This window comes from Macaca fascicularis, chromosome 12 (assembly GCF_037993035.2).
Source record: "Macaca fascicularis isolate 582-1 chromosome 12, T2T-MFA8v1.1".
In the NCBI taxonomy this organism is placed as follows: domain Eukaryota; kingdom Metazoa; phylum Chordata; class Mammalia; order Primates; family Cercopithecidae; genus Macaca; species Macaca fascicularis.
In genome coordinates this window covers 46824800-46847551 of record NC_088386.1, presented here as the reverse complement: position 1 = coordinate 46847551, position 22752 = coordinate 46824800, and the positions used below count along the sequence as shown (strand labels likewise).

Sequence of the window (22752 nt, the reverse complement as noted above, 5' to 3'; positions counted from 1 at the left end):
TTCTAACTTTTTTTTTTCTGTTAGTGACTCATCATCATGGGAGACACCAGATTTAGTATTTGAGCAGTGGTTAAGTGCTAAAGAAAAATCGCCGTTAAAGCAGTTTTCTTTTTCACTTTTTCCTTTCGCAGGGACCTGAGCTGTTCCTGCGAGGCCCACCTCCTCAGAACTACACCCCAGTTCTTCCGAGGCGCTACTGCAGGAGGCAGTACCAGTTACGACAGCCCGGCCCTTCCCCTCCCAGTGCCTCCGGGGGTTCCGGCGTCCCGGGCGCTGCTGTTTTCCGGGAAGAGCGGGCGCGCTGGGCCTCGGCGAGCTGCGCTCGGCGGGCGGACGCGGGTGAGTGGGGAGTCCGTTTCCCGGCTGCCACTCCCGCCGCTGGCATTCCCGGGCTGGAGAGCGGGGGTGGAAAGGGAGGCGGGGGACCTCAGCGCCGACGGGAGTGGGACAGCGCCACGGTTGAGATCCTGCTCCCGGGAGCTTCCCGCAGGCGGGTTGCAGAGGCCACGCCGCCTTCGAGGGGGCGCACCTGCTCCTGGGCCCGCTGTGTAGTCTCTGGGCCGTCAGGGCTTCCAGCCCTGTCACTTGTTTGCTTTGCTTCATTCAGGAAATTGAAACATAAAGTTATTTGTGTTTCCTCGCTGTTTTCTCGAAGTTTCTCTAGAGATAGTTCTTCGGAAAATGGATTTCTTTTTTTTCTTTTTTTTTTTTTTGAGACGGAGTTTCACTCTTGTTGCCCAGGCTGGAGTGCAATGGCGCGATCTCAGCTCACAGCAACCTCCGCTTCCTCAGCTCAAGTGATTCTCCTGCCTCAGCCTCCCAAGTAGCTAGGATTGCAGGAAAATGGATTTCTTAAGAAAACGGTTCTTGGCAGGGGCAGTGTTGTGCGTTCATGGCTGGCATTTCAGAATAGGCAAGGTTTTTCTTGAAGGAGACATCCTAAGGAGAATACTATGTTTCCAGTCTGTACAACAGGCAGGCGCTCTATTGCCTTTCTTTCTTTTTGCTGCCGGGCATGCATATAGGAAGATTCGATTCTACACGGCCTGGCACCGCAGTGATATGACTATACTTAGGGAAATACGGTGATGGTGATTTGTATTAGTTTTTTTTTTTTTATTCGCTGCCATAACAAATTACATGGATTTAGTGGCTTAAACACATAGGAACGCGCGCGCGCACACATACATACACACACTCTCACACACACAATTTACTATCTTAGGATTCCGTAGCAGTCCTACCGAGGTCTCACCGGGTTAAAATCAAAGGCAGGGTTGCCTTCCTTTCTGGAAGCTCTTGGGGTGAATCCCCTTTCCATCTTCCGGAGGTCACCTACCTCATTTGGCTCAGTAGCCCTTCCTCCATCTGCAGGGCCAGCAACTTTGCACCTCTGAGAGTTCTGGGTTCACATCGCACTCTTGACTCTCTTCTGTCTTCCGCTTTCACTTTTAAGTATCTTCATGATTACAGTGGGCCCCCACAGGTAATCCAGGATTCTCTCCATATTTAAAAGCAAGCTGATTAGCAACCTTAATTCAATCTGCAGCCTTCATTCGCATTTGCAATGTAAACAAACGTAATCACAGATTCTTGGGATTAGGATGTGGACATCTTTGAGGGAGCCATTGTTTTGCCTACTACATGATTGCATAAAAGGAATGACCATACATCCCACTCATGCGTAGAGCAAAAGTATCCAGACGGTAAAGATGCCAAAAGCGTTCTTGGGGTGTTAGACAGTAGGCCATTTATGCTGAGAACCTTTATTACAGGCTCTTAGGAAGATTGGCATTGTCACAATAATAAAGATAAAAAGCAACTAAATAACATTGCAGTTTGTGTCTTCTGAAATGTAATGAGGACTTCATATGCACTTGACGTCCTGAGTCCAACAAATACTGAAGATCCCACATAATTATCTAAATTGAGTGTTTTCAGTGTGTAAGCTTATACTGAGAAAGTGCTCTGAAGGTCTGCAGGGAGGAGTAGACATGGTCCCAGCCCTCAACATCTTTACTGACGTGTCATGGAAAATGACACAGGTACACACATAATTAAAGTGCCACAAAAGAGACAAAGGAGGCGGAGTAACATCCTTTAGGGGAATCAGAAAAGGCTTTGGGAACTTGGGGAAAATTTGGAATGGACCTTGAAGAAGAGTAAGATTTCATTAGATGGAGATTAAGGTTAGGAGAGGAGGAAGGATGTGACAGTTTGAGGGACAGAGGAAAGAAAAGGAACTATGCACGTGTTCAGTGTGGTTAGGGAACTGGGTTGAGGAATTGACTAAATAAGACTGGAAAGTGAGTTGGAGTTAGAATGCAGCAGACCATGGCTGACCATTAGGAAGATTTTGCAGTTGATACAATAGCGATATATATGTATGCTCTGTGTGTGTGTGTATGTGTCAGAGATAGAGAGAGACGTGGTTTAAATATATATATGTATATATGTGTGTGTATATATGTGTGTGTGTATATATATATATCGTCTCAAACCATCTCAAACTTACAGAAAAGTTGCAGGTACAGTAAAACAACTTTTCCTTTTCCTAAATTATTTAAGAATAAATTTCCAATCTGGTGACCTATCATCTTTCATTATATAATTGAGTATATATTTCCTACAAAAAAGATGTGCTCCAACGTAACCACAATACCGTCATCAAAATCAGGAGTGTGGAGTGCTACCTTACTACAATTTAATAATCAGATCCAATGTGAATTTCACCAGTTGTCCTGATAATGTCTTGGATAGTGTAGGGGTCAAGGGAAAACTTCCTCTTTGCTCTCTGAAGGGCAAAGGCAGATTAAATAGGAGAAATGGCATACACATTTATTAATGTGCACAGGGGAAAAAATCACATAGTGATTGTACTGCACAATGGGGTACAGATGGTTATATTCCCTACTTTTTAGGGGAAAGGGAGATGGGGAATCGTGGATGATTATAGGGGGTTAGTAAATGATTTCTAAGGGAATTCAAGGGAATCGAAGAACACACAATGGCCTTGTACAAAGCCTGTTGGGCTTGCAGAGCAGACAGTGGTTGTAACACGTATCTGTCCAGGTTTGTTGACAGACTTCAGTCTTCTTTCTGTGATATGAATTCAGAATAAAAACTCAGGGAAGGGACTAGAGGTAATTGTTCTGTTTTCTGTCAGGTCCCACAATTAGGCAGATAAGAAAACATCAGTGCACCTTCATGCTGTGCTTTGGGAGACACAGAGGAGGAGGGGGAGGTCAGAGAGACCTTGAGCCATCTTCAGTTCAGGATGTCAAAGTGCCATACTTCAGGGTATCAGTGTCTGAGCCCCAATGATAGCAAAAGGATCCAGTTGAGGATGATGCTTTCTATTTAGTTGTGATGTCTCTTTAGTCCTCTTCAGTGTGAACATTTCTTAGTCTTTCCTTGGCCTTCTGAACTTGAAGCTTTTGAAGAGAACAGGGCAGTTGTATTGTAGAACCCCTCAATTTGAGTTTGTCTGATGTTTCTTCATGCTTAGATTCAGATTATGCATCTTTGGCAGGACTATCGTCGAAGTTACATTGTGTTCTCAGTGCACCTTGTAATATGTTTCGTTATTTTGATTTATTCCATCATTTACTTTGATTATCTCGTTATGTTGATGTCTGCCAGACTTCTCCAGTATAAAGTTACTCTTTTCTTCTTTGGAATTAATAAACATTTTGTGGGGAACTATTTTGAAGGTAACTAAAAATTCCTTTCTTCACCAACATTTCTAATTTATCTGGACTCAGTTTTTTACTTTAATCAATAGATTTAATCATTACTACCATTCTCTATTTTAATCTTTAATTTATCCCCAGATTTGGCCACTGAAAACCATCTCAAGGTGGATTCTGTGTCCTTCCAACATGTCATCATTCTTTAAGCATTTCCTTACTTTTTGGCATCATAAGATGTCCCAGGCTCATCTTGCAGTTTTTCCGTCCTGGTTTTGGGATCAACCATTTCTCTAAAGAGTCCTGGTTCCTTTTAGTGGAGAATAATATTAGAAACCAAAGTCTGGGTGCTGAGTGTGCTCATTGCTCATTGGGGTTGTATCTACTCTCCCAGGCCTTCTCAACAGACAGAACTAGGGTATATACATATTTGTATATATCCAAAATACACAGATAGGCATTTCTTTTTTTTTTTTTTTCCTGAGACGGAGACTCACTCTGTTGCCCAGGCTGGAGTGCCGTGGCTCAATCTCAGCTCACTACAACCTCCAGCTCCAGGGTTCAAGTGATTCTCCTGCCTCAGCCTCCCAAGTAGCTAGGATTACAGGCATGCGCCACCACACCCAGGTAATCACACACAGGCATTTATTTCATTCTATCTATCTATCTATCTATCTCTCTATCTATCTATCTATCTATCTATCTATCTATCTATCTATCTATCTATCTATCTATCTATCTCATCAATCAGAAACCACAGCCATAGGATTACATTGAAATCTAGTTCCAATCAACAGTATTTATTCTCGTTTTCTCCCTTTCCATATTTATAATTATCTTCTCAATGGTGAAAAACTTGGCTCCTATTATCTCTATGTACCTTTGGCCACTGGAGGTCCTTCAGTTGGCTCCCCATGTCCCTTTCACATACTCCCATCATATTGTATGTGTCTGTGCATGTGTTTTAGTGCTTTTTACTTTTCTAGCTCTACAAGATATTCCAGGCTTATTTTGTATATTTTATGCCCCAGACCCAGAATCAGCCATTGCTCCAATGAGCCCTGGTTTCTTATATTGAAGAATATTATTAGAAACCAAGATCTGGGTGTTATGTGACTCTCCTCTTTTTTTTTTTTTTGACACTCTTCTAACTAAACTGAGACATGGCTAAGTATTTGCTAGTCTTCTATTTTATTTTTAAGGAGGAATAGATGTCTTTTATTTCTCTTTCAAGAATATTGAGAATTTAGCCACTTGAAATCTTGGAAAATTATATTGCAGACTGTTTATTAATGTGTATCTAAAAACATAGAATCATGATATCCTTTGTCCCATTTTTGATCCGGGAGTTTTTCATCTCAGTAATTTCATATGTAGGCAAGAGTTCTTAAATTTTTTGTACCATGGATTCCTTTGCCAGCTTGGCAAATCCTATGGGCCTTTCTCCAAAAAAAAAAAAAAAAAAAAAAAAATTTGGTGGGGGCAGGCATGGTGGCCTATCCCAGCATTTTGGGAGTCCAAGGGGGGCGGATTGTTTGAGCCCAGAAGTTCGAGACCAGTCTAGGCAACTTGGCGAAAACCCATCTCTACAAAAAATACAAAAATTAGCTGGGCATGGTGGCGCACACCTGTAGTCCCAACTACTTGGGGGACTGAGGTGGGAGGATCACTTGAGCTTGGGATGTTGAGGCTGCAGTGAGCGTGTTCGTGCCCTACTGCACTCCAGCCTGGGCAACAAAGTGAGACCCTATCTAAAAAAAAACAAAACAAAACATTAAATGCATAAAATAAAATACTTAGAATTACAAAGGAAATCAATTGTATTGAAATATGGCTGGGATTATGGGCACCTGCCACCACGCCCAGTTAATTCTTTTTTGTATTTTTAGTAGAGATGGGGTTTCACCATTTTGGTCAGGCTGGTCTCAAACTCTTGACCTCATGATCCACCTGCTTTGGCATCCCAAAGTGCTGGGATTACAGCCGTGAACCACTGCGCCTGGCCAGAAATCAATTGTATTAAAATATGGTTATCAGACTATTTTAAAAGCAAATGTTTGATATAGTGATATATATCAATGTATTACAATGTATTACAAGACCTAGTGTTGAGCTTAGTAACTAATGTAGAAGCAACGTTAGACACAAACTATTTTAGCATATCTGCAACAATATTCTATGAAACTATCTGTGCTTTCTACTGGTGACTATCACAGGTGCTGTGAATACTACTATAGTTTGTTACAATATTCATAATTGAAGAGAATGCTAAGCTTCAATTAGAGGTTATTAGAAATAAACATGTAATTTCTTCCCAATCCATGTTTATGGACCCAGCGGGAGAGTTAGTGAAAGCTCCAGGTAAGAACACCTGTGTAGAGAAAGCATATGTTGGAGGCCTCTTGACTTTGACTTTGTTTATATTTGGGGAGAACAATAGGGAGAATTAAATATTTTAATCAAAACCTTTGAAAAATGTTGGAAAACCAAAATAGTATTCTTTTAAAATGGAGCATGATATTATGATTGGAATATGAACTACAAAGGAACATTAATGTTCATTAGTTTCTGTATATTATTTTGTTGAAAAGCAAAGGATTTTTAGAATCTTTTTACATATTATAGATGTGAAAGTTATTTGAAATAGTGGCCAGGCGTGGTGGTGACTCACATCTGTAATCCCAACACTTTGGGAGGCTGAGGGGGGCGCATCACTTGAAGACAAGAGTTCAAGACCAGCCTGACAAACATGGTGAAACCCCATCTCTACTAAAAATACAAAAATTAGCTGGGCATGGTGGCAGGTAGCTGTAATCCCAGCTACTTGGGAGGCTGAGGCAGGAGAATCTCTTGAACCTGGGAGGCAGAGATTGCAGTGAGCCGAGATCAGACTATTGCCTTCCAGCCTGAGCGACAGAGTGAGACTCTGTCTCAAAAAAAAAAAAAAAAAAAAAGGAGTTATTGAAATACAGACTTTGTTTGGATATAAGCCATATGAGAATAAAGCCTTTGATGATAGGAAAAAAGATATAGCAAAGAAGAGAGATGTTTCTTCCATAAAAGGGTAAAAGTTGTTATTTCTTTGTTCTGAAATTTGTGTATATATGTTATGCTTACAATATTTATTTTTTATAATGTTAGGGAATCATGGAAGCTGATAAAGACAACACACAACAAGTTCTTAAGGAGCATGGGCCACATGAATTTATAAAAGATGAACAAAATAAGGTAAAAAGGAAATTACTGGGTATTATTAAAAATTAATTTATATCTATTAGTTTTGCAGTAAGGCATGTTTTGTATGTCTTTGTCCAACATTACCTTGAATTTGGGAGGCTGTTAGGCTTTAAAAAATTTTTTAACTTCCATTATGTTATTTAAGTCTTACAAGAAGTGTCGTATTTTTATTCTTTCTCATATAAGGCTTACAACACTAGCTGCTTTCTCACTCACACCCTCATTTCTTGGATTTGCATCAACAAGTTAAGAGCACAGTTAGCAAGTATCTCATTAGACCCCAAGAGGGAACAGAGGCCAGGTAGATTAAACTACTTCCCCAAGGTCATATGTCTGGCTTGTTAAGGCAGCTGTGTACTATGGGATACTATGGGAATCACAGATAATTAAAAACACCACCACCACCACCACCACCACCACCAAACTGCCCCAGAATATGTCCGCTATTACAGTGCAATTTAAAAGTCTTATCGTGGTCACAAATAGCTAAGAAAGGAGTTGATGCAGCACTGAAGTAATATTCAGAAGATCTGATCTCAATCTTTGCCTTACTATACAAATTTCTGTGACTTTGGCCTAGTGTAAAAGGTGGTTTCCTGATTTATATGATGGAGATAGTACTAGTTGGCAATGTTAGAATGGACAGGTGATGATGTAAAATATTCAACAAATGCATTATGCACATAGTCATATTTATTCTGAGACTGTCTAATGTCTTTCTTTGCTCAGGATGAGAGAAATTTATAGTCTTTAGTTCATTCAGAAAAATGAGTTTGGGGCTATTTACTTTCTTTGGTACCGTTTGATATTTTTAAGGAACTAATTGATGAAATGACAAAGGAAAATATTCAACTAAAGAAGGAGATCCAAAAGCTCGAAACGGAGTTACAAGAGGCTACCAGAGAATTCCAGGTACTCTCTTAATTATTTTATACACTACATTTTTGATGGACGCATGGTTTTTGGAAAAAGCATTTTAATTATATAAAATTCATTTTTAAAACCTTATCATCCATGGCACCACCATTTGTAATAGTTCAAAATGGAAAACAACCCAGTGATTCCTTCATAATAGATGAGTTAGTGAAGTGGGGTATAGTCATATGATAGAAAACTACACAGCAATGAGAACGAACAGATCATAACGACATGCAGCAACACAAATGAGTTTCATAAACACAATGTTAACACAAAAAAGACAGATGAGGGCGTACCATATGCTTCCCTTTAAATTAAGCAAAAGCAGGATGTTCGAAGTTAAAACAGTGGTTACTTTTGGAAGCAGGTAAGACCCGGAAGGGGACCCAAGGGAGTTTCTGGAGTGTTGTCATGTTCTGCCTGTCATCTGTGTGCCAATCACATATGTGTTAGCTTTGTAAAATTGCATCTTGCTGTACTTATGATACATGCATTTTTCTATTATTTATACACTTTAATAAATTTACCAAAGCAAACATTAATAAAATTTACCAAAAAAAGATGATCATTAGCAAATCACTGTTGGATCAAATTCTGGCTTTTCTCACTGAGTTCTTTTATTATTATTCTCATCCAAGGTGCTTTGCTAATTTAAATGAGTTTCACAGTTTAAAAAATTGGACATATATTAATCCTCACTATTTAAATTCTCTCCTAAATTTTCCTGTATTTTAAATATACATAATTTTCACCCATTTTTTTCTTAACAACTCAGATTGTTAAAAAATTAAAGCATTCAGGCTGGGCGTGGGGCTCATGTCTATAATCCCAGCACTTTGGGAGGCTGAGGCGAGTGGATCATGGGGTCAGGAGTTCAAGACCAGCCTGACCAAGATGGTGAAACCCCGTCTCTACCAAAAATACAAAAAAAAAAAAAAAAAAATTAGCCGGGCATGGTGGCGGGTGCCTGTATCCCAGCTACTTGGGAGGCTGAGGCAGAGAATTGCTTGAACCTGGGAGGCGGAGGTTGCAGTGAGTTGAGATTGCGCCACTGTGCTCCAGCCTGGGTGACAGAGCGAGACTCCGCCTAAAAAAAAAAAAAAAAATTAAAACATTGACTCTTTTTGTTTCTGAAGTGGGAGATAGGACATTGAATATCAGGAAGTGAGGTTTTCTGTGTTTATGAGATGGGTGACTTTGCAGAAGACTCTGTTAAGATTCTGGTTACTTCTCAGACTGGAGCTAGAATCATGCAGTCTTACAACCCAGAGAGCCTTTAGAAACCAGCCAGCCTTAGTCCACCCACTTTGCAGGGGACCGAACCCATGATCAGAGAGCTGAAGTGAATTTGCTCTGTCACAGTGTGGTCAGAAATAGAATCAAGCTTTCTCACTCTAATTTCAGAAAGGCCTTGGTTCCTCAGCATATACTGGGTATTTCTGCATTATTGGGTAACAGTCTGCCTTTTCTCAGACATTGTAGATTGTTTTGATGTCAGCCTTACCGTAATCAGAAGTTCCACTGGAGTTATGTGTACAGGCAAAGAATAAATGTAAGATTAAATCGAATGACTCACTGAATATTTCTCATCTCTGTCATTTTCAGCATGTAAAATAACCATGGGAAATAGAAATGCAAGCACCTAGTTCATTTGTGCTTTTATGTGTGGTTATACAAATCTGTTAATCCCAATAATTCTAAGCGGCTAAGTGTAACGACCTACCTTTATCTTTCAGGTTACAATTTTTTTGTTTGTTTGTTTGTTTGTTTGTTTGTTTTTGAGACAGAGTTTTGTTCTTGTTGCTCAGGCTGGAGTGCAATGGTGCGATCTCGGTTCACTACAACATCTGCCTCCCTGGTTCAAGCGATTCTCCTGCCTCAGCCTCCTGAATAGCCGGGATTACAGGCGGTTGCCACCACGCCTAGCTAACTTTTGTATTTTTATTAGAGACGGGTTTTACCATGTTGGCCAGGCTGGTCTCCAACTCCTGACCTCAGGTGATCTGCCTGCTTCGGCCTCCCAAAGTGCTGGGATTACGAGTGTGAGCCACCTGCCCAGCCTCAGCTTACAATTTTTGTTGATACTGTCCCTTCTCGTTTTTTATGAACCTAAATTGTGGTAATGGTTAAAAAGTTGATGGGCAGGTGTTGGGGAAGGTGGAATTTGTAAATTTGATAAATTTAACATCATCTAATTCTAGGCCAGGTGTGGTGGCTCACGCCTGTAATCCCAGAACTTTGGGAGGCCAAGGCAGGTGGATCATGAGGTGAAGAGATTGAGACCATCCTGGCCAACATGGTGAAACCCTGTCTTTACTGAAAATACAAAATACGAAAATTAGCTGGGTGTGGTAGCACATGCCTGTAGTTCCAGCTACTTGGGAGACTGAGGCAGGAAAATTGCTTGAACCAGGGAGATGGAGGTTGCAGTGAACCGAGATCACACCACTGTACTCCAGCCTGGCAACAGAGTGAGACTTTGTCTCTAAATAAATAAATAAATAAAGTTACCTAATTCTGGAGTCTTTCTTTTTGGATGAAATTATCTGGATTTGAAATACCATATTATACCCAACACTATATTTCATACTTTGCAGCAAAATTAAACATGCTATCTAATGACTTCCTTTTGAGATAGTCTGTTATTGACACTTGTTTAAAAATTCCTTATTTACATGAATGATGTAGGCTTTAGAATTGAACACCATACAATATTGACAGTTTAAACATTGATTAGAAAAAAGTGAGAGGATTATGTATTTTTAATTTCATCTGTGAAATGATATTAAAAGATCAGCATTTGATTACTTTACTGAGTACTTACATGGGAAAAAGCAATTACTAAAGATGTTAAGTAAGACCATACTCAATATTCTATAAGGTTCTAAAATCAGTGGGGAATGAATTATTGGTTGACCAAATTACATTATCATTGGAAGAACTTAAGTTATTTCTTGTCTTGATTTTAATCAAACATTTTCATTTGGATTAGATTAAAGAGGATATTCCTGAAACAAAGATGAAATTCTTATCAGTTGAAACTCCTGAGAATGACAGCCAGTTGTCAAATATCTCCTGTTCATTTCAAGTGAGCTCGAAAGTTCCTTATGAGCTACAAAAGGGACAAGCACTTATCACCTTTGAAAAAGAAGAAGGTATGACTAATGTTAAAAAATATGACGATGTTATTTGGAAAGCACTTTCATAGACATTTAGCTATTACTTCGCTAATATTACTTTGCTTATATTATTTCTTATCCTCATAGTGACATTCGGAGGCAGGTATGATTATTCCCATTTTACAGATGAGAAAACTGACTCTGAGACAAGTGCCTTGAATATGATCTCTTATTCAGAAAGCCATGACTGTGGGACTTAAATCCAGGTGTTATGATGATGTCCAATACCAGCCTCTTTCTACTCCACATGCTACCTCCAAATAATGATAGTAATATATCAAGGTAGTAGAGCTTGTACAGTTCTCAGAAACATTATCACATCTTTTTTTTTTTTTTTTTTTTTTTGAGACGGAGTCTTGCTCTGTTGCCCAGGCTGGAGTGCAGTGGCCGGATCTCAGCTCACTGCAACCTCCGCCTCCCAGGTTCACGCCATTCTCCTGCCTCAGCCTCCCGAGTAGCTGGGACTACAGGCGCCCCTCACCTCGCCCGGCTAGTTTTTTGTATTTTTTAGTAGAGACAGGGTTTCACCGTGTTAGCCAGGCTGGTCTCGATCTCCTGACCTTGTGATCCGCCCGTCTTGGCCTCCCAAAGTGCTGGGATTACAGGCTTGAGCCACCGCACCTGGCCACATTATCACATCTTATATTCACACAATTCCATAAATGTAGGAGGATAGGATAGTTATTATTGTGTACTTTAAATATAGACATGCCAGAGCCCAGAAAACAGATTCTGAGGATGTTTAAGTGATTTACCTAAGGGCACATAGCCGACGAATGGAAAGAGCCTGGGAGTTAGAGATTTGGGATGAGACCTGATGTTTGCTAAGTCTGCCATGGTGAGGGTCCCTAGTCAGAGCTGGGGGTTCCTGAATGGGGAGGATCTGGCTTTGAGTGCCAGCCTTGTCCCTTCCTAGAAGCATGATTTGGGATGGGTTCTTTATAAACCTCAGCGTTTTATACAGGTGCTTCATGGTAGTTCCTACTTCATGAGGCTGCTTTGAGTATTAAATGAGAAATGTTGATAAAATACTTCACACAATGTCGGACACTTAATACAAACTTAATGAATGGTAGTTGTTATTATTGCTACATGTTAGGACTTTTTCAGATAAGGAAACAGAAACTTAAAGAAGGTAAGTAACTTGGTTAAAGTCTTTACAGTTAATTGCAGAGCTGAGAGCCAAACCCTGAGAGTCCATGTACTTCCACTGGGCCAATATTTCTCTCGGTAGGCCACCAGCCCAGGCCTTTGTTCTTTTATTAAGTTATGTGGTGAGGGACCAGATGTTGTTCCCAGCCCTTCCAGTGCTCATTTTCTGACAGTCTATAACCCATGTTTCCTGACAACTGGTGCGCCACTGTAGCCTGAAAATAAATGTCCAGCAGGTCAGTATCTGCATGTAGAAGACATACATCACCAGTGTGTTTTCCTTCACCCTGGAGCTACTGCTATAGGTAGAAGAGGAGTTCAGGACTCATATTGGTGACTGTCCCTGGTAAACGGGATATAACTAAAAGATAGATATAAATGAGGATTTGGGAGGCAGGGTTTCTGCACAGCAATTTCCTGGGAATGTTGGAAATGGAATTCTCTAAAGAAGCACCTACATCATTGCTTCTACCCTTGACGAGGCTCTGAGCTCCCAATCTCCTGGGACAGCAATAGGTTTGAAACACAATTAAGTAGGAGTTGGCTCTTGATTGTCAGAGTCACAAAAGTTGAAACACAGGAGGTCCCTCTCAGCTGCATCAGATCACCAGATGTTGGGGGTTTGCGGAGGAGTGGGAGGGAAAGAGGATCATCTGAGTATTACTCATTGATATTTTCTGTTACTGTCTGTTGTCATTAGCAAAAAAACACAAAAACACAAAATAACAAAAAACCATCATCCAAGTTATAGAGTCATATTTTGGTACATTGAGTTGAATTCCCACATGGCCAAAGCCCTGCCTTCTGGCCCTTTTTTTCTCTTCCTCCAGCTGTGATGTGGTGCCATCTGGTCTGGTTGTCATAAACACATATGAGATTTTATAAGACAGAGAGTGAATGTCACTTATTTTCATGATACATTGGAATAGCAGTCCCAAATATCAACAAGTGAAGTGTTATAAACTCATGCCACACAATTAAAAATAAATGCCCACTCACATTTTTAATTGACATAGAGTTGCTTTTTGGAGTGCTAGTGACTTTTAGCATTTTACTAAACTGCTCCCATTTGCATAGGTAAATTAGACTTGACGGCTTTGTGATCAATATAGCAGGACTATCAACTTTTTAAAGAATGATTTCAAGAGTATTTTTGCAAAAGTGAAATTCATCATTAAGTATGACAGAAAAAAAGACTCACCCTTTGATATTCCAGCCTATGTAGTCTTTAACATGTAATCTTTGAGGAGACAAAGAAAATGAATATATATTGCTCTAGTGCTTGTAACATGAAGGAGTAACAAATGATAAGGTTAAGTAAAATCAAGACTAATTGTACAAATGACACTTAGCCATGAAAGTTTTCCCAGCTTACTGAACATGGGAGAATTTCTGGCTGTGCATTAATGTACTAGAGGAATCCTCTGGTAATGGTTAACAGTGGAAGGAAGGGTATGTGGCTGAGCTGAAGTAATATATGAATTCTGGAAGATCGTTAGGCTTATCTCTTAAGAGATAAGAGAAAAGATTCATCTTATGAGGTGAATCTAGAACTTGAGAACTTCTACATTGTGATTTTGCTGATGTACTTTGACATTAATATATTCTACTTTGGAACCAAGAGCAGTGACTCATGCCTGTAATCTCAGTACTTTGGGAGTCTGCTGTGGGAGGATCACTTGAGTCCAAGAGTTCCAGGGCAGCCTGGGCAACAAAGTGAGACCTCGTCTCTACAAAAAGTTTAAAAAATTAGCTAGGCGTGGTGGCATGTATCTGTAATCCTAGCTATTCTGGAAGCTGAGGTGGGAGGATCTCTTGAGCCCAGGAGTTTGAAGTTACAGTGGGCTATGATTACACCACTGCATTCCAGCCTCAGTGACAGTGTGAGATCCGGTCCCCCTTCTCCCTGACCCCCCAAAATATATATTCTATTTTGGTGGCAAGACCATTATCACTTGGAACCACCCCCTGCCAAATTTTTTAAATTAGACTCTTTAATATTAAAGAAAATTAAAAATATTCAGGATAATTTGTTCTTAAACCAAAAGCATAACAATTCTTAAAATATTGGAAATTAATACTTCCTTCCCGAATTATTTTTCAGTTGCCCAAAATGTGGTAAGCATGAGTAAACATCAGGTGCGGATAAAAGATGTAAATCTGGAGATTACGGCCAAGCCTGTCCCATTAAACTCAGGAGTCAGATTCCAGGTAACAGGATGATTAAAATTTTTTGGATTTCTGTTCATCATAGGCACTTCTCTTATCCATATTTCTGAACATCAAATCATTTTCCAGGTTTATGTAGAAGTTTCTAAAATGAAAATCAATGTTACTGAAATTCCTGACACACTGCCTGAAGATCAGATGAGAGACAAACTAGAGCTGAGCTTTTGTAAGTCCCGAAATGGAGGTGGAGAGGTGGACCACGTGGACTATGACAGACAGTCCGGGAGTGCGGTCATCACGTTCGTGGAGACTGGAGGTACTCAAGGGTGTAGAAGGTTAACAGACGCTCTGCCATTTCAGTCATGTTCTGTTGTTTCTGAAAGTATTCCTATTCTACTTCTTTTATTTGGAATGTATTAGCATGATAATTGGGGATTTAAAAAAATCTTATAAAATAGTAGAGTGTAGGAAATTATTTCTAGGGACAGTGCTAGGAACAATAATATTGCTGCAGATAGGCAGGGTGCGGTGGCTCACCCTGTAATCCCAGCACTTTGGGAGACCGAGGCAGGCAGATCACTTGAGGTCAGGAATTCCACACCAGCTTGTCCAACATGGCGAAACCCCATCTCAACTAAAACGACAAAAATGAGCTGGGCATGGTGGCAGGTGCCAGTAATTCCAGCTACTCGGGAGGCTGAGGCAGGGAGAATCGCTTGAACCCGGGAGGTGGAGGTTGCAGTGAGCCAAGATAGCCAGGCATAGTGGTGCATGCCTGTGGTCCCAGCTACTCAGGAGGCTGAAGAGGGAGGATTACTTGAGCCCAGGAGGTCGAGGCTGCAGTGACCTGTGATTGCACCACTGCATTACAGCCTGGGAGACAGAGTGAGACACTGTCTCAAAAAAGAAAATTAAAAAAGAAAATTGATGGATTAGATTTTTTCATGACAAAGTAATACATGCTTTTTTAAAGAGGGTGAAATAATACAGAACACACATTTAGTAAAAATGAGACATTTCAGCCGGGCCCAGTGGCTCATGCCTGTAATCCCAGCAGTTTGGGAGGCCGAGGCAGGCAGATCATGAGGTCAGGAGTTTGAGACCAGCCTGACTAACATGGTGAAACCCCGTCTCTACTAAAAATACAAAAAAATTAGCCGGTGTGGTGGCGCTCGCCTGTAATCCCAGCTACTTGGGTGGCTGAGGCAGGAGAACAGCTTGAACCCGGGAGGTGGAGGTTGCAGTGAACCGAGATTGCACCATTGCACTCCAGCTTGGGTGACAGAGTGAGACTCCGTCTCAAAAAAAAAAAAAAAAAAAAAAGAGACATTTTCTCAAACTTCCCTTTCTCCTACTATTTAGTTCGTTATGGTTATTTCGGTGTCTTTCCAGGTCTTTCTTTGGACACATTAAAACAATATTAATATGCTTTTTTTTTTTTTTTTTTTGTGAGACAGAGTCTTGCTCTGTCGCCCAGGCTAGAGTGCAGTGGTACCATCGGAGCTCACTGCAACGTCCGCTTCCCTGGTTCAAGCAATTCTCCCACCTCAGCCTCCCGAGTAGCTGCAATTACAAGTGCATGCCACCATGCCTGACTAATTTTTGTATTTTTGGTAGAGACGGGGTTTCACCATGTTGGTCAGTCTGGTGTCAAACTCCTGACTTCAAGTGATACACCCGCCTTGGCTTCCCAAAGTGCTAAGATTACAAACGTGAACCACTGCTCCCGGCCCAATGTGCATTTTTGACCTGAGCTTTTGGATGATGTTTAGGACATCCTGGTGGGATGTGTTAGGGAGAGCTACAAAAGGAAGGGGTCTTGAGGGCTACCATAATATGTTGTCTTGAAAATTAACAGTAACTTGGTGGAAATTTCCATAGTCAAGCATCCAGATTTTAATTTGCCAAATTCCTATATTCATTTAGCCTATTTGCTGTTAGTTTGTCTTATCCTGGATTTTAAAAAAATCTGACCAGGCGCAGTGGCTCACGCCTGTAATCCCAGCACTTTGGGAGGCTGAGGCGGGTGGATCCCTTGAGGCCAGGAGTTCAAGACCAGTCTGGCCAACATCGTGAGACCCCGTCTCCACTAAAAATACAAAAATTAGCCGATGTGCTGTCCCACCCCTATAGTCCCAACTACTTGGGGGGCTGAGGCAGGAGAATTGCTTGAACCTGAGGGGCAGAGGTTGCAGAGAGCCGAGATTGCATCACTGCACACCAGTCTGGGTGACAGAGCGAGACTCGGTCTCAAAAAAAAAAAAAAAACCAAATAAAATAAAATAAAATAAACTAGAATGCAATTTATAACTCTACTATGAGAGATAGTACTAGCTATGGAACCTGTGTCCATCTGGGGATGCTCTCCTAGAGGTTACATCTAGCCAGACGGGGAAGAATACTTTTGCAGGTTATAGGTGATCCTATAGGTAACTATTGAAGGATATGAAGGTATTCTGGAGATAAATATTCCAGATACTTCATAAACTGTGTCTTACTGACTCATCACAATAATCTACAGGGTAGTTACTGTAATTATGCTTATTTTACAGAAAAGGAAACTGAGACTTTAAGAAGTCAAGCAACATGTCCAAGGCCACATAGCTCATAAGTAGCAGAGCTAGGACTGAAGCTGGACTATTTGACTCAGGACCTGTACTCTTTTTTTTTTTTTTTAAACTGTGATAAAATATATATAACATAAAATTTACCATTTTAACAATTTTTAAATATACAATTCAAAGGTACTAAGTACATTCACAATGTTGTACAGCCATCACCACTATCCATCTCTAGAACTTTTTAATCACCCCAAACTGAAACTCTGTACCCATTTAACAATAATTCTCCATTACTTCTTCTTCTAGCCCCTGGTAACCACCATTCTACTTTCTGTTGCTATGAATTTGCCTATTCTAGGTACCTCACTCGAGTGGAATTATACAATATTTGTCCGTTTCATGTCTGTCTTATTTTGGTTAGCATAATGTTATCAGGGTCCATCCATGTTGTGGTAGGTATCAGAATTTCATCCTTTTTAAAGGCTGAATAATATTCTCCATGTGTGTGTGTGTATGTGTGTGTGTGTGTATTTTATATATCCATTTTGTTTATCTATTCATCTGTTGGTGGACACTTGGGTTACTTCCACCTTTTGCCTATTGGCCTATTGTGAAAAATACTGCTCTGAGCATTAATGAGCAAGTATCTGCCTGAGTCCCTGCTTTCAGTTATTTCGGGTATATACCCTGAAGTTGAATTGCTGGATCATATCATGTTCTATTTTTAATATTTTGGGGAACTGTCATACTGTTTTCCACAGTGGCTGTACCATTTTACATTCCTACCAGCAATGCCTCAGGGTTGCAATTTCTCCATATCCTCGCCAATAAGGGCCTACACTCTTAATCATCGTACCGTATTGCTGATTGATCCAAGGTAGATGAGTGAGAAGAGTCATAAAAAAGATGGTTGGATATTCCTAAGAACTGTTTCTGTTACACGTTACAGTCTTGATACACATCCTTTCATCCCTCTAGGAGACAAAAATACTGCTAAAAAATAGACTATTCTTTGTGTTGTAGAAAACTGATGAATTTTTATTTCCTTTCAGCTTTTCTAGATGACATTCAGTCCCCTCCCTGCTTTGGTTAACATCATTACTTAAGTTTATTGAATATATGGAAAAAATATTTTTTTAATAGTATTCTAATCATAGTTTTCACTTATAGCTTTTGAGAAACTGGGAAACATTCCAGTCTTGTTAGATGAGTGGGTTACTTTCTGCAAAAAACTATCGTATTTTTTGTAGCTCAAAGTAGATCTGTCTGAGGACATTGCAACCCTTTGTGCATTGATTGACTGCAGTGAATAATTCAAGATGGAATGAAGCTTTTAAACCTCATTATTGTTTGGTCTTGTAGTTTTCAAAATTATGTACTGTGAAGTCTTCAAAGTGGGTTTTAGAATTTCTTAAAAATTAATCTTTTAACTCAGTATTTACTGTAATAGTGCTCTTTTTGAAGGAAGTTTTAACTTTGGTTAAAAATGTTTGTGATATAAAAGAGACAAGTATTGTTTTTGCTTTGCTTTTAGTTGCTGACAAGATTTTGAAAAAGAAAGAATATCCTCTTTATATAAATCAAACCTGCCATAGAGTTACTGTTTCTCCATACACAGAAATACACTTGAGAAAGTATCAGGTAAAGTCATCTCTTTTCTCTCATTTTGAGAACTTACTGCCCAAACCCACCCTACAAAAAATAAAGTTGTTGTGAGTCTGTTACTATATGAATCTTATCAATGAGGGATAGCCAAATGGTTTCTTTACTTCATTTTTGCTTAGTGCAAAATGAGTTTGTCTTTTGAAGGAGTGTTTTAATGCAAAACAGTACTTTAGTATACCATTTAAAAAACTGGAATTACTCAGATAATGGCACAATTTTTATTTTTGTACATGGAGACATAGCTGCATTTCTCTCATGTGTCTACTGTCAGTGAGCATGAGAAAGAATTCCTGCCTACTTCCTCTGAACTCAGTATCTTTATCCCAGACCTGCTGCCTTTTCTCTTCCTTCTCAGGTATCCAATGGTACCACCATCTACCTAGTCCACTGACTTAAAAGCTAGAACTCACTTAACTCTTCAGTTTGCTTCACCTCCAACATTCATTTGGTCACTAAATCTTGCCAGCTCCGCTTCTGACTACCTCTTTACCTGGTCCTTCTGTTCCCAGAGCATCCCACCTTTCCTCTATGTTCCATAATGCCACCAGAGTTCTTTTTCTAAAACTGTCCCCAGAGCTTCCCCCCTTTCCTCTATGTTCCATAATGCCATCAGAGTTCTCTTTCTAAAACTCAGATCTGACTTGGATATTCTCTTGCTTGGAAAATCTTCCTAAGATTTCTTGTGTCTTCTAAGATAAAGTAAAAAATATTAAGCAGATTATGAATGTAAAGTTTTGTAATTCAAAGCTCTCAGAAATCTTTCTATTTATCATTGTTTTTCCTACTTAGATATTTTCAGGAACATCTAAGAGGACAGTGCTTCTGACAGGAATGGAAGGCATTCAAATGGATGAAGAAATTGTGGAGGATTTAATTAACATTCACTTTCAACGGGCAAAGAATGGAGGTGGAGAAGTAGATGTGGTCAAGTGTTCTCTAGATCAACCTCACATAGCATACTTTGAAGAATAGACTTAACAGAATCATGAAAACTATAGCTTTTTAACGCAGATTACTGTAAATGTTTGACAAAAATAAATATGCTTTTCCTTAAAAAAATGAAAACTTTAATTTTTATCATCCATTTATTTTTAGATACAAAACTTATTTCCATGTGTCTGAATCTTCATTGTTTCAAATGGTGCTTGCTGCATGTTTTCAATTACAATAAATGCACTGTAATAAAAGGTTTTGTTTATAGATTATGTATATTGGTGCCATGTCTGCTGAAATCAACCTTAAGTGATTCAGATGTCCCCTGCTAGTGCTGGCTTATCCTGTTATGGTCTTGTGGGCCAATTCAGTTGTGAATGGCAGACCATGCCCACCAATATGCAGACTTGACTCTTAACATTTTCCAAAACAAAGGCAGTTACATTCAGCAGTTTGTGATTCCTGTAAACTCAACTGAAGATTCGAAGGACTCCAAGAGCAACAATTTTCCACTGTGTGTAGTGTTTCACTCCACAACTCTAAAGCTTCTCAGAGCTGAGCATGGTCTTTTTCTTGAATTTTTGTTCACGCAAGTGCCATGTGTCCCTTGATTCCTTCCAAGCCATCCCCTCTCCAAATAGAGCTCGTAAAGGACTAGCTTTTTCTTTCTTTTGCACTTACAATGGAAACAGTTGGTATAAGAGTTTGAAAACCTTGGCATGGAGAGAGAGGTAAATACAAAGTTAGTGACTCATCACTCATCATGCTCGATGCTGGGGAATGCCTGGAGGTAAAAACACAGTAACTGCCCTCCAAGGGCTTAAGGTTTAGTTGGAAAGAGACCCAGTTTACTAGCATCTTACTGTTTTTAAAAACTTGCAGAAACTTTAATGATAAAATTAAAGATTCCTATTCAGAGAAGGTAAAAGTCTTTTTGGTAAAGAACCTTTAGGCCGGATGTGGTGGCTCACGCCACCAGCACTTTAGGAGGCTGAGGTGGGCGGATCACTTGAGGTCAGGAGTTTGAAACCAGCCTGGCCAACATGGTGAAACCCCGTCTCTACTAAAAATACAAAAATTAGCCAGACATGGTGGTGGGCGCCTGTAATCCCAGCTACTTGGGAGGCTGAGGCAGAATTGCTTGAACCTGGGAGGCGGAGGTTGTAGTGAACTGAGATGGCGCCATTACACTCCATCCTGGGTGTTGCAGCGAGACTCTGTCTCAAATAAAAAAAAAAAAAAAAAAAAAAGAAAAGGAAAAAAAGAACCTTTGGACAACTTCTATTCTGACATGGTAGGTTTCATGAAGAGCTGGCAGCAGAATTAAATTCATATTAAAACGCTGGCAGAAATGAAAGGCTTTTAGAAAAGGTTCTAAACCTATTGAATGCTGCCTGGCATCTAAAACAAACAAAAGGAAAAGCTCGAGTTTTGCTTCTGATGTTTCATTTTTAGTTTTTAAAGTTATATTATTCTCAGGAGTACTGATTTTCACCTTTAAGGAATGAGAGATGGTGCCTAAAAGCTACAATTTATGATAAATCTTCATGTTTACCATTTAAACAAATCCCTCATGTCTATTACTCTTTTAAAATAGAATGACTATTTAAAGCTCTCAAAAATAGTAAGAAGAAAACTTTAAAGTTCCTTTTTAATCTCCATTGTGCCAGTTTCACAGGCACGGAAGACATTGTTGATAGTCTGTGGCAGATTGCCTACCAGGAAGAATTTTATGTTAATATTTATTTAGGACAAAGTTGAAATAGTCACTTTTGTTTTTTTGGGGGGGCCACTTCAGGCAGTAAAATTGATAATTCAATTCTAAGTTTTCATATGTGTTTTTTGATAAACATTTCTAGCTTAGAAAATGATACTTTTCCTTTGGATTCCTTTCCCCCTCCCCCAAGAGCAGTCTGGCTGGATGTCAGAAAACAAGTATTGGCTCTCCTGCTTATTCCTAGAGTTTTAGAGATTTTACAGAAGGACAGCTGTCTTTGAAAACTTACCAAAAGTACATATTGACTATTTAATATACTGAATATTAAGAAAGGGGCCTTCACATGTATGTCCAAGATGAGCTAACTCCAGATATTGCCAATACGATAAGTCAGATAGATACATATGTGGAATTACAAGTTCCTCTTGCTGTTTGTTGATTTATCAGGCAGGACGGGCTAGGTAATGCCATGGTAACAAACAACCTGCCAAACCTCATGGGCCTAAACAATTCTTACCCGTGCTGACTATCCAGCACAGGTTGGCAGGGGGACTGTGTTTATCCTCATCACTTAGAGACTCCATCTTGAGACAAGAATCATGGAGGTGGAGGAGAGGGAGGAGACATGAAATCTGGAAAGTCTTGTATTAGCAACTAAATGCTATGACCCAGAAGTGCTTCTTGTCATTTCTTCTCACATCTCGTTGGTCAGAAATAGTCACAAGGCCCTATTCAAATAGGAGGGACTTGGGCTGGGCACGGTGGCTCATCTGTGTAATCTCAGCACTTTGGGAGGGCAAAATAGGAGGATCACTTGAGGCCAGGAGTTCGAGACCAGCCTGGGCAACACAGTGACACCCTATCTCTATTTAAAATGTAAATATATACATATATATGCTTATATATCTCTCTTTTAAATCTAAATATATATTTGATGACTAGGAAATTCTGTCTTTTCAAAAGTTAGGAGAACCGGATATCTCTGAGCCAGAATAATAACCAGCATATCCTACCTGTCCTACCTGTCTTACCACCAATATTTAGTTCATTCCTCTTCTCACACAAAATACACTCAAAGTCATCTCATCCTTAAGGAAGCAAAACAAAAAACAAAAAGTTCCATCCAATCGTGATATTAAATTCAAAGTGCATGAATCCTAAGTGCTCTACATCAGGTCTGAATGTTACTCCTCTTTATGCAGAGACCCCCACGCATCCAATATAGAGTAGTGGAACTTGAATAAGATAATTGCAATAAACTCTTACACTTGGAAGGGGAATGAATGGGAGACACACAGCAGTCACTGGGCCAAAGCAATTCTGAAATCCCATTCAGTAGATGTGTGCTCCATACTCCAAGGGTGTGGAATTTGGATTAGGTCCTGATTCCATTCTCTAAGAATTCTCCTGCTCATTGTCCTTATGACTCTTGAACATTCTTCTTTTTTTTTTTTTTTTTTTGACGTGGATTCTCACTCTGTCACCCAGGCTGGAGTGCAGTGGTGTGATCTCAGCTCACTATAACCTCCGCC

General features: G+C 39.8%; 1 protein-coding gene across 1 annotated transcript; it reads left to right on the top strand.

Annotated features, from left to right (window-relative positions):
• The first annotated feature begins 275 nt into the window (after positions 1–275).
• Positions 276–19770, top strand: NMI (N-myc and STAT interactor). Its single transcript, XM_005573142.4, has 8 exons — positions 276–339; positions 6831–6917; positions 7743–7838; positions 10837–10999; positions 14280–14386; positions 14474–14660; positions 18440–18546; positions 19360–19770. Exons 2-8 carry the CDS (start codon positions 6837–6839, stop codon positions 19540–19542), a joined length of 924 nt encoding a protein of 307 aa, XP_005573199.1. The 5' UTR covers positions 276–339; positions 6831–6836; the 3' UTR covers positions 19543–19770.
• The last annotated feature ends 2982 nt before the right edge of the window (positions 19771–22752 follow it).

What these genes read in the sequence shown, in the direction of transcription:
- NMI (XM_005573142.4), top strand. Translation starts at nt 6,837, where the DNA reads ATGGAAGCTGATAAAGACAACACACAACAAGTTCTTAAGGAGCATGGG. An exon ending in TAAAAGATGAACAAAATAAG is followed by an intron (nt 6,918 to 7,742) that starts GTAAAAAGGAAA and finishes GATATTTTTAAG; the next exon opens with GAACTAATTGATGAAATGAC. An exon ending in TACACTTGAGAAAGTATCAG is followed by an intron (nt 18,547 to 19,359) that starts GTAAAGTCATCT and finishes TTTCCTACTTAG; the next exon opens with ATATTTTCAGGAACATCTAA.